Source organism: Oncorhynchus mykiss, chromosome 8 (genome assembly GCF_057628025.1).
Source record: "Oncorhynchus mykiss isolate SJ-2025 chromosome 8, ASM5762802v1, whole genome shotgun sequence".
Taxonomy (NCBI): domain Eukaryota; kingdom Metazoa; phylum Chordata; class Actinopteri; order Salmoniformes; family Salmonidae; genus Oncorhynchus; species Oncorhynchus mykiss.
In genome coordinates, this window is record NC_143029.1 from 77,136,955 (window position 1) to 77,149,261 (window position 12,307).

The 12,307-nt window shown below is 45.5% G+C and overlaps 1 protein-coding gene across 1 annotated transcript in view; it reads left to right on the top strand.

The window, feature by feature from the left end:
• The window catches only part of LOC110530987 (uncharacterized), a 201,203-nt gene that overhangs the window by 136,300 nt on the left and 52,596 nt on the right, over nt 1-12,307 (top strand). Inside the window, exon 5 of the mRNA XM_036986260.2 lies at nt 164-331. Within this exon, the coding sequence (XP_036842155.2) occupies nt 164-331 (168 nt within the window). The remainder of the gene's footprint in view (nt 1-163; nt 332-12,307) is intronic.

Genomic DNA, 12,307 nt, shown 5'->3' on the forward strand with positions numbered 1-12,307 from the left:
CAAGGTGATTTAGCTACCATGGCTGCCAGTCTCCTGGTTTGGTTGGGTTTGGTGAGCACAGCTAGAGGCAGCCTCTGTATGTGAAGCAGAATCAGGTCATTCTGCATAGTGGAAATGATTGATCTTGAACTACTGTATGTCTTTGGTGTGTGTGTTTTCCCAGGTATCCTGCGTACAGCAGTGCCTGATATGGATAGAGAAACCCAGGACCAATACCTGGTTGTCCTGCAGGCCAAGGACATGGGGGGACATCTGGGAGGTCTTTCAGGGACCACTACTGTCACTGTCAGGCTGAGTGACGTCAACGACAACCCTCCTCGCTTCACCCAGAGTGAGTGACACTTACACACATATCACATGCACGCATGCACACACACACCCACAAATACACTCACAAATACACCCACTGGGACGTGGTAAGGTTGGACCCAGGTGCAGAGAAGAGACCAGACGAGGAATCAGTGGTTAAGGAAAAACATAATACTTTACTGAGAAACGATAGCCACAGGATCACAGGACTCCTGTAAGAACAACTAACACTATGTCTCGAAAACGCACTCATGAAATGACCGCACACGTTAAACAATTCAAGCTTCTGCAAAGGACATCAGAAAACACACCTCTTTTAACAGGGAAATTATAATGAGTCAATTTTACTCACCTGAGTGTTGTTAACGTCTCTAGGACGGTCTGTGCCGCCCTCTGATGACAGGTGGAACCATGACACACACACGCACACACACACACACACACACACACACACACACACACACACACACACACACACACACACACACACCTGTCCCTCCCACACACACTCTAAGAGATTTACTTCATCAATCAATCGCTCTGAGCTAGAAACACACGGGGCAGTTCCGGTGGCAATGGGCAGGGTTATATACGGACCACATGTACACTCAGGCTCCTTTGAAGCATCCTAGGAGAGGGGGATAAGAGAGAGGAGTGAGGAGAGAGGAGAGGAGAAGAGAGGAGGGGAGGGGAGGAGAGAGGAGGAGAGGAGAGGAGAGAGGAGAAGAGAGGAGAGGGGGGAGGGGAGGAGAGAGGAGGGGAGAGGAGGAGAGAGGAGAGGAGAGAGGAGAGATGAAATAAGAGGAGGAAAACCAATGGGGAAGTGCTGCCATTAAACCAGACTCATTCCTCCAGCCTGTTCATTGCAGTTAGTACCCCTGCCGCTGCAGTGTGACAGTTGGGGGTTAGGACAATACCAAAGCCAGGCTCCCCGCCGCTTTGCTCAATTACATATCAGGGCCTAAAAGACACTCACAATCCAACCTCTTTCTCCCAAAGTCAGTGCTGCTTACTATATTTCACATGGCATTTACCATTGGGGGAGAATTAAATAGGAATGAATGAACCAGATGTTGGTGAATAGTATTATATTCCCTAACAAGTTGTAATGGGATGGTTTGCGGGCAGCAACACAAATGTATTCTCTGACATCACGAGACTCATAAAAGCCTCCTGGGTTTTGCCTCCAATCCCTCCGTTCATGACTTTCTTCAAGGAGCCAAACGGTACTGTAGCGTTGTTACCATATGACAGCTTTGATAGCTGTCAAGGTATGTCCTAACACCAAAACCTGACAACCTGTGGAACTTGTGAACCCAGAAGGATATAGAGATCCACTGTATAAATTGTGGGCTGCTCCTTAGCCAGGGCAGAACATTGATTCATAGCTCAGGGGCAGTTGGCTGGGAAGATGTTCCACATGCGGACTCAGGTGCTCCGTATCCAATCTGGAGTTTTATGCACTTTTAAAAGCCTTGGCTGCCAAGGGGAGTGGAGACGCAGCCTGCGCCCGGGTGATGGATGGATTGGTAGATTGTCTGACGGATGACTACATAGGTAGGCCTGATAAGATCAGAGTCTTTTTTATGCAACAACGAGATGAGAGACAGCGATACAGAGAGGGTTTCATCATAAATATTACTCATTTATTTCCCCAGAGTGTGTGCCCGTTAATGAGAACATTTGACTTGGGAAGAGTTAGAGGGATGGGGAACGATGGGGAACGATGGGAGGAAGAGAGACAGAGGGACAAAGAGAGAGGGGGAGGTAGAGAAAGACAAAAAATGAAGAGGACGAGGAAGAGATAAAGAGAGTCCTCCTTAGGGAAGGAGAAAGAGATAAAGACCAGAATGATAGTTTGACTGGAGATATGAAAGGACAGAGGGAATGGGCAGAACAGTAAGAGGGAGGAGGTGAAAGAAAGAATGGAACAGGGCACACAAAGACCGTCAGAAGGAGAGAAATACTTACACTGTGAAATCTATGAAATAAGGAGCGAGGGAGCGAAAGAATGGAGCAGAGGGAGGTAGGATGGTAATCACGGTAATTTGTCCTCTGAGGAAATGAGCGAGAGGAAAAGAAGAGAAGTATGAGTGGGTGAGGTGATGAAGTTGCAGGGGAGTGAGAATGGCAATGCATAACAGCTTAACCCTTTTGTGTGTGTGTGTGTGTGTGTGTGTGTGTGTGTGTGTGTGTGTGTGTGTGTGTGTGTGTGTGTGTGTGTGTGTGTGTGTGTGTGTGTGTGTGTGTGTGTGTGTGTGTGTGTGTGTGTGTGTGTGTGTGTGTGTGTGTGTGTGTGTGTGTGTGTGTGTGTGTGTGTGTTCTTGAGTATGTAGCCTATTTGTGCCGTATATTACACAAGTACCTGTAAGCACTCCATCTGTCTTGCTCAACCTTGCTCTCCACTCTTTCTCCTCTTGACACACAGGCACATGTGCACACACACTGTATCTCAAATATGACTCACTAGCTAACATACCGTTATTGTATAAATTTATTGTATAAATTGTACAAATGTATAAGAAGAATATCTACACGCACGCATACACACACATGCTGATGTTTGGCAGCTCATCAAGTTGAGAGAAGGAGACCGGGTGAGTGAGAGGTGACAGGCTTTGTCATCTTCATTCAGTGCCAACCTCATCCCCTGCTTTTCTTCTCTTTCCTCTCTCTTTGTCTCTCTCTCTCGTCTCCCTTTCTCTCCCCCCGCTCCCCCCCCCAACCCCCTATCTCTCCCTCTGTTTTTCTCCCCCACATACACCCCCAATGCCCCTAGTCACCCCCTTCACACTGTCCTTTCACACTCCCCCATCTGTTCCTGTTTTAGAGCACCACAGAGAGCCGATCGCTCTCTCTGATTGTTAAATAGAAACATCCATGCGAGAATTCTCCCCTCTGTCCTAACAATCCATCACAGTACCCTCCAGTCTGACCATAAACCTGCATGTATTAACCAACACTAATGCTCCCATCACACCATATATGTATTTTAGTAGCCTAGCTTGATGAGGGCCACAGAATGCTCCAGAGCAGTCTCAGTGATTCTTCTGGCTTGTTCGTACAGCGCTGTAAAACTTATGACCGCAGATATCCTTTGTATGACACTAATGCTGCATAGGGAGACACTTGAGTTTTGAGTGTTGCTATTTCAAACCATGTGCAGGGAACTGTCATTTAGTAGTTGGGTCAGTAAACCCATAGAAAATGTGTCCATATCAGTAAACATCATATATAGCAACTCAATTATCGACTAATGTGGTGGTGGCCACCATTGGTAGAATTTCCATCTCATCAGTGCTATACAATAGCAAATAGCAACCCTTTGCTGTACAGTCTACAATATTGCATCTACTGTCTTGCTCAATGTGACATTGAAAAGGCATTTGTGATTCGCCTGATCATATGCTTGAGCGCTATGTTGTATGGCATTGACAATGTAATCTGACTTAAAAAATAAGCTGATTAACGTATGTTTATGAAGCTGTAATGATCTAAGGAGACGCTACATTTAGCTGACTAATCCTTTTTTATGTGAACATCCTCTTCCTATGTTCTTCTGCATCACCCAACTCCCATCTCTCTGCATCTTTCCAATGTGACCACCCAACTCCCATCTCTACTCTGCATCTTTTCAATGTGACCACCCAACTCCCATCTCTACTCTGCATCTTTCCAATGTGACCACCCAACTCCCATCTCTACTCTGCATCTTTCCAATGTGACCACCCAACTCCCATCTCTACTCTGCATCTTTTCAATGTGACCACCCAACTCCCATCTCTACTCTGCATCTTTCCAATGTGACCACCCAACTCCCATCTCTCTGCATCTTTCCAATGTGACCACCCAACTCCCATCTCTACTCTGCATCTTTCCAATGTGACCACCCAACTCCCATCTCTACTCTGCATCTTTCCAATGTGACCACCCAACTCCCATCTCTACTCTGCATCTTTCCAATGTGACCACCCAACTCCCATCTCTACTCTGCATCTTTCCAATGTGACCACCCAACTCCCATCTCTACTCTGCATATTTCCAATGTGACCACCCAACTCCCATCTCTACTCTGCATCTTTCCAATGTGACCACCCAACTCTCATCTCTACTCTGCATCTTTCCAATGTGACCACCCAACTCCCATCTCTACTCTGCATATTTCCAATGTGACCACCCAACTCCCATCTCTCTGCATCTTTCCAATGTGACCACCCAACTCCCATCTCTCTTTATCTTTCCAATGTGACCACCCAACTCCCATCTCTCTGCATCTTTCCAATGTGACCACCCAACTCCCATCTCTCTGCATCTTTCCAATGTGACCACCCAACTCCCATCTCTCTGCATCTTTCCAATGTGACCACCCAACTCCCATCTCTCTGCATCTTTCCAATGTGACCACCCAACTCCCATCTCTCTGCATCTTTCCAATGTGACCACCCAACTCCCATCTCTACTCTGCATCTTTCCAATGTGACCACCCAACTCCCATCTCTCTGCATCTTTCCAATGTGACCACCCAACTCCCATCTCTACTTTGCATCTTTCCAATGTGACCACCCAACTCCCATCTCTCTGCATCTTTCCAATGTGACCACCCAACTCCCATCTCTACTCTGCATCTTTCCAATGTGACCACCCAACTCCCATCTCTACTCTGCATCTTTCCAATGTGACCACCCAACTCCCATCTCTACTCTGCATCTTTCCAATGTGACCACCCAACTCCCATCTCTACTCTGCATCTTTCCAATGTGACCACCCAACTCCCATCTCTACTCTGCATCTTTCCAATGTGACCACCCAACTCCCATCTCTACTCTGCATATTTCCAATGTGACCACCCAACTCCCATCTCTCTGCATCTTTCCAATGTGACCACCCAACTCCCATCTCTCTTTATCTTTCCAATTTGACCACCCAACTCCCATCTCTCTGCATCTTTCCAATGTGACCACCCAACTCCCATCTATCTGCATCTTTCCAATGTGACCACCCAACTCCCATCTCTCTGCATCTTTCCAATGTGACCACCCAACTCCCATCTCTCTGCATCTTTCCAATGTGACCACCCAACTCCCATCTCTACTCTGCATCTTTCCAATGTGACCACCCAACTCCCATCTCTCTGCATCTTTCCAATGTGACCACCCAACTCCCATCTCTCTTTATCTTTCCAATTTGACCACCCAACTCCCATCTCTCTGCATCTTTCCAATGTGACCACCCAACTCCCATCTATCTGCATCTTTCCAATGTGACCACCCAACTCCCATCTCTCTGCATCTTTCCAATGTGACCACCCAACTCCCATCTCTCTGCATCTTTCCAATGTGACCACCCAACTCCCATCTCTCTGCATCTTTCCAATGTGACCACCCAACTCCCATCTCTACTCTGCATCTTTCCAATGTGACCACCCAACTCCCATCTCTCTGCATCTTTCCAATGTGACCACCCAACTCCCATCTCTACTTTGCATCTTTCCAATGGGTGCTTGCCACCCATTGACGTTACTTATCACTGTTGTCCCTCTATATGACATGATGAAGATGAGAAGCTTGTTTGAAGGCATGAAAATGATTCCGGAGGGCAAGTTCACTGACTGTGAAGGAGGGATGGAGGAAGGATGGGAAGAGGAGATAAGGAGGGATGGATAATATAGAGTGAGAGAATAAGAACTAAGCAAACTGCCTTGTCGCAGCCATAAGGACAGTTGCAATCATGTGAGCTGAAATAATTTAATCTCATTCTGCGTGTGGAAACAGTGCATTGAAACGTTGCTAGTCTTATCTCTGGTTCAGGGCTAGGCTGCAGGGCTCTGGGGTTGTGAAGCGTGGATGGGCCTTGCCATGTGACTGTAGAGACCTGGCTGACTGCTAGGAGGACAATTTATGGACAGCTGATTGGGTCGGCTGAGAGAATGCAAACACGCACACAGCACAGTACACACACACATACACACACACAGTACACACATACATATACACACACAGTACACACACAGTACACACACAGTACACATACAAACAGTTTAAACACAGGGATCCCTCTTGATAGAGAACCCCTCAGGGGGCTATAGTTATCAGTGGGCCATGAAAACGGCCCTGAAATCGCTCCATTGTATCGCAACGCACAATTAGGCCCGGGATTGGATTGCATTGCACCAGAGTTTGTAATGTGGCATGGTGCTGCTTGGATATGCTCCTTTGGGGGCGCTGCCTGCCTGCTCTGCTCTGCTCTGCCCTGCCTGCATGCTTTTGACTGTTACTGCAGCGGTGGCCCAGAGATTTGACCTGGCACACGGGGGTGTGAGGGAGAGGGCGTTGGGTTGTTAGGGTCGCAGTGCCACTGCCTCCTGGGTACTGGCTGTTTGTTGTGATTACAGGCCTGGGCAGTGAACATTCAGACTGGGGTACAGACTGTTTGTTGTGATTATAGGCCTGGGCAGTGAACAATCAGACTGGCATACAGACTGTGTTGTGATTACAGGCCTGGCAGTGAACATTCAGACTGGGGTACATACTGATTGTTGTGATTACAGGCCTGGCAGTGAACATTCAGACTGGGGTACATACTGTTTGTTGTGATTATAGGCCTGGCAGTGAACATTCAGACTGGGGTACATACTGTTTGTTGTGATTATAGGCCTGGGCAGTGAACACTCAGACTGGGGTACATACTGTTTGTTGTGATTATAGGCCTGGGCAGTGAACACTCAGACTGGGGTACATACTGTTTGTTGTGATTATAGGCCTGGGCAGTGAACAATCAGACTGGCATACAGACTGTGTTGTGATTACAGGCCTGGCAGTGAACATTCAGACTGGGGTACATACTGTTTGTTGTGATTATAGGCCTGGGCAGTGAACAATCAGACTGGCATACAGACTGTGTTGTGATTACAGGCCTGGCAGTGAACATTCAGACTGGGGTACATACTGTTTGTTGTGATTACAGGCCTGGCAGTGAACATTCAGACTGGCATACAGACTGTGTTGTGATTATAGGCCTGGGCAGTGAACACTCAGACTGGGCTACATACTGTTTGTTGTGATTTTAGGCCTGGGCAGTGAACACTCAGACTGGGCTACATACTGTTTGTTGTGATTTTAGGCCTGGGCAGTGAACACTCAGACTGGGGTACATACTGTTTGTTGTGATTACAGGCCTGGCAGTGAACACTCAGACTGGGGTACATACTGTTTGTTGTGATTTTAGGCCTGGGCAGTGAACACTCAGACTGGGCTACATACTGTTTGTTGTGATTATAGGCCTGGGCAGTGAACACTCAGACTGGGGTACATACTGTTTGTTGTGATTTTAGGCCTGGGCAGTGAACACTCAGACTGGGCTACATACTGTTTGTTGTGATTATAGGCATGGGCAGTGAACACTCAGACTGGGGTACATACTGTTTGTTGTGATTATAGGCCTGGGCAGTGAACACTCAGACTGGGGTACATACTGTTTGTTGTGATTATAGGCCTGGGCAGTGAACACTCAGACTGGCATAAAGACTGTCTGGCTGGTTGTATTAGAGCAACAGCAATCCAGCTCTAGTCCCTGTGAGGAATACACTAACAGAACTCTTCTAGATGAGCTTTCTCCTCCACAGACCCCATGCAGCAAAAGAGGCTGTGGGGAGATATTAATCTCTCACAGTAATCACTACAACATGGTAGAATAGACATACATGCCGCTGTGGCTATGGAAGCCATGATGGTCTAAATTCAACATTCTGAGATTTCCAGGGCTTCTTGAAAATATAAATTAATCAGAAGAGGAAGAGGGGTGAGTTTGAAACATCATTAAAGCCAGAAGTGGCTATTTGTTCCAGTTTTCAGGAACAACCTTAGGCCATCGTCATCGTCTCGTCATCAGTGGTGAGATGAAATCCATCAAGATGGGCCTCTGTGTCCCTCCATTTTCGAGAGTGTGACCTGGGAAAAAATGGCATCCGATTTTTTGCCTCTCTTGTCATCTAACCTGGCAGTGTGCCCTGACGCAGAATAATAGGAGTTAAAGCCATTCTCATTGTGCAGAGCCATCAGTGGAAGGAAGGCAGAGAGGAGGGGGAGAGCGAAGTGATTTCCATGCTAATGGGAATGTTCCCTGGGCTCTCTCCCTCGCTCTCTCTCTCTCTCTCTCTCTCTCTCTCTCTCTCGCTCTCTCGCTCTCTCTGTCGGCGTCGATGTAGACGCCTGCCTGATGAATGTAGCTGCTGGACTGTGAGCGCCACGGGGGGCTTGCCCATCCACGGCTCGGGTGGTGCTTCTGCTGCTGGCTGGCTGGCTCATGTAGACACTGCCACTCACAGAGGGGGGTAAAGTTAGATTGGGGTGGGTGGTGATGGTGCAGGAGGAGGAGGTAGGGTTAAAATAGAGCCTAGCTTGAAAATGGAACACAGAGAGGATATTAAATGCCCCGGGGGAAGTGTCTAGTTGGTCGAACTTTTGCATTTGCCACTGAGGGGATTCAGCAGAGGTTTGGGTGGCTGCCTGGTCATGTCCAACCGAACACGTTCCCTGGGTTCCGCTGCTCAAGTAGCAAGAAGTGGAAATGTGTCAGTGATCTCCCAGCAGATATGCTAAGTGGTGGGTAATAAGGTGCGTTTCAAAGAAACAATCCTGTCACCGACAACGGTAGTAGAGGTGAAATGGCCTCAGTCCGCCCGGCATCTGCTCTCATCTCTTATGTATGAGCCTGACTGGAATACTGGTTCAACATTATGTAGGTAATACTCAGCGCATAAATCCACATCAACATCCCCCTGAATGCTTGTTTTCTTAAACAAATGCTCACCACTTCAATGTGTATATAGTAGAGTATATTGTCAAATATGGAACTAGCAAATTAATCTGCAACTGAAGGGCTGTTCTGCTGTGCTCTAAATCCAGCTGTTTCAGTTGGTTTCAGATGAGTGGTGATGTGAAGTAGTTAGTGGTGAATAAACACAGCCATTAGACTGTTATTATTGGACATGTGGGGAACAGACCTCAGTTGCCCTGCAGTCGCTGAGGAGAGGAGGCCTGGAACATTGCGCTATAGTCCTGTCCAGATCTGTATGTGCCAACTCCTCTGACCCTCGTTGTCAGTTGGCTAAAGCACATACTCTGTCCTGGAATGGGCTATGATGAACAGTGCCTCCAAGGCCAAGATGAAGCCAGCAGAGAGGAAAGGTCAGGGTCATGTTCAGTTGGCAGGAAAATGGGAGAAAATATTTTGAACTCGACCCTGGACTTAACCTTTGACTCTCCCTCCAAGGTCCTGAAGAACTCACAGAGATCATCAGAACATCTCTGCCTTCCATTCTCTAGTCTATACTGTAGTCTACAAAGACTTAGTGAACACGGTTCTGAACATTTGAACTGGACCAGCCTGTTCTGATTCTCCGCACCTTACCACACAAAATATTTAAGTGTCTATGAACTGGGTATGGTAGTAAGGCGCACGCACTGGTTTGTGTCAAAAACTGCAACTCGGCTGGGTTTTTCATGCTCAACAGTTCTGCGTGTGTATCAAGAATGGTTCACCTCCCAAAGGCCATCCAGCCAACTTGACACAACTGTGGGATGCACTGGAGTCAATATGGGCCAGTATCCTTGTGAAACGCTTTCGCCACCTTGTAGGAAGGTGTTCTTAATGTTTTGTACACTCAGTGTACATTGATGCTACACACACATCCCAACTGCTGCTACCAGACTGTTATTATACTGCTCAATTAATACACTTCTTATTGTTGTTTGCATTGTTGAGAAGGAAAGTGTAGTAAGCATTTCGTTGAACGATGTATACCATGCGTATCCCGTACATACAACCAGTGGTTGGAACCTAAAAAGAAATCCAATCTTTTCGAGCTGAACATAACCATCATTTTTTGGTTCTGTTCCAATGTTCCAACTAGCAAAATAAAGTTCCGAACCGGTTCAAACCCCCAAAAAGTACCGGTTGATATCATTCCTTTCTGCTCGTTTTTGCAATCAACATTTTTTTTTTTTTTACATTTAGCTCAACATTAAATGACTTCACCAATCAGTGCTATGCTACAGATTTAATCTGTATAGGAAAGTCGTTAAGAGCAAATTGTATTTTGCCTTAACAGCAGGGTATAATCATATTGAAAGACAAACACACATACTGTGCTGCCAGTCACAGTGTAGGGCGCAAGATGCGACTGACATTTTGCGGGTGAGGAGAGGGTAAGAGAGGATGGAAGAATCTTTCCTTGAAGCGCTGGGTAACTTGTTATGCCATGGATTATCTGAATTAGGCCTACAAAAGTATACCTACCGTGGAGCAGCTTCTACGGAGGAACTTTGAATGTCTTTGAACTCCCGAGGTGGTTAAACATTGGACCAGAGCAAACGTTAGCTAGCTAGCTACATCCAATGTGAAATGGAATAACTATAGTATCCTTAACTAGCATTGCAAAAGTTAATCCATTATTTTAAACATCTCAAAAAAAAGAAGAACGTTTTTAACTGGTTCCCATGCGGTTAAAATAATGATTCTGTATAGATCACTTTTTTTCCGGTTCGGGTTTTGTTCCTCAAATAATTTAGATATTTTCCGGTTTTTGGTTCTGTACCCTTGCATATGATAAAAACTTGAAACTACATACTCTTTCTATCTCATTCTCTCTATCCCCACAGCTCTCTCTTTCTAGTCTTAGGCAACCCAACCCACAGAACATTTTGTTTGAAACAAATGTTTTCCCTGTTTCCTTGTCAGCGTGTGAGCTTCCGCCCCAGCCTCTCTTTAGGGTACCATTGCAACCCAGAGTTAATTAAACCTGACCAAGGAATTAGAAGGCTCTGCATCAATGAATTCTGGAAGTCTGGTGTTTGAGTTTGACTAATTTAGTCGGGCTTGGTTGCGTGGTTGCAATTGCAAAAGTAATAGCAATAATGATGATAACAAAACAATTAAGTAATAGCAGTAATTTCAATATTGCTAATTAAGTTCCCTGTCCTCAGAATAAGATCTTATTAAAATATAGTTGCTTAATATTAGCCTCCTTTTTATCTCCCCATTTCTTTCCCCTTTATTAAAATTTCATCTAAAGTTCAGTGCTTTCTGTTTAATTACACAGTAAAGGGTCATTCCATGAATCGGGTGCCTTTGCACCATGAAAAATAGCCTGTTATATTAAATGAAGTGCACTTTAAGTGCACCCCCCTAGAGTCTATTGATGCACCGGTGCGTCATTCTATGTAGCATAATACAAAAATCCCCATCAAAATCCGTCAGTTTAAAGATGGACTATTCAGAAATCTCCAGCATTTCCTGGTTGCAAAAATTCTAATAGTTTGCCTAATTTCAGTTTATGTGACAAAACAAGCAAGTATAGTGTACAGTAGATAATCATTGTACCATCTAAACTATCTAAACTCTAAAATATTGAGCTTTTAACTGTTTGAAGATAGTGTACAAAACCGAGAGTAAAAGATGCAAAAACTAAACTTAAGAATGGGACGCATAGAAATACACATAGAACATATCTACCGCTTCTTGGACTTGATTTCATTGAGAATGACAGATCTGTAACACACATTCTATGTGAATTTGATTGCACCCCAAAAGTTACGTTGTTTGTCAGACCAGGAGACAGCCTGAAAATCGGTTTTCTGACCAGGAGACAGCCTGAAAATCGGTTTTCTGACAAAAATATCTGTAGCATCCAAACGGCCTGCAAACTAATATGACCACTCTATTCTCACGAATCCGATGATGTTCTCTGTTTCGCTCTACGAACCCCACAGGTGTCACGGGACTCGTCTAAAGGTAACCCATACAAATTAATGGAAGTATGGAGGTCATTTTGTGCCAACAAAAATAAGGGGTTAAATATGTGTATAAGAAATCAAATATATTTCTTGAGCTTTCTTTTATCCCCTAGGTATATGACATACACTTCACAATTATATTCCTTATTATCATTTTGTGACCCGGTTCAGGAAACTAGGTGTATTTTGCATAAATGTTTTTTAAC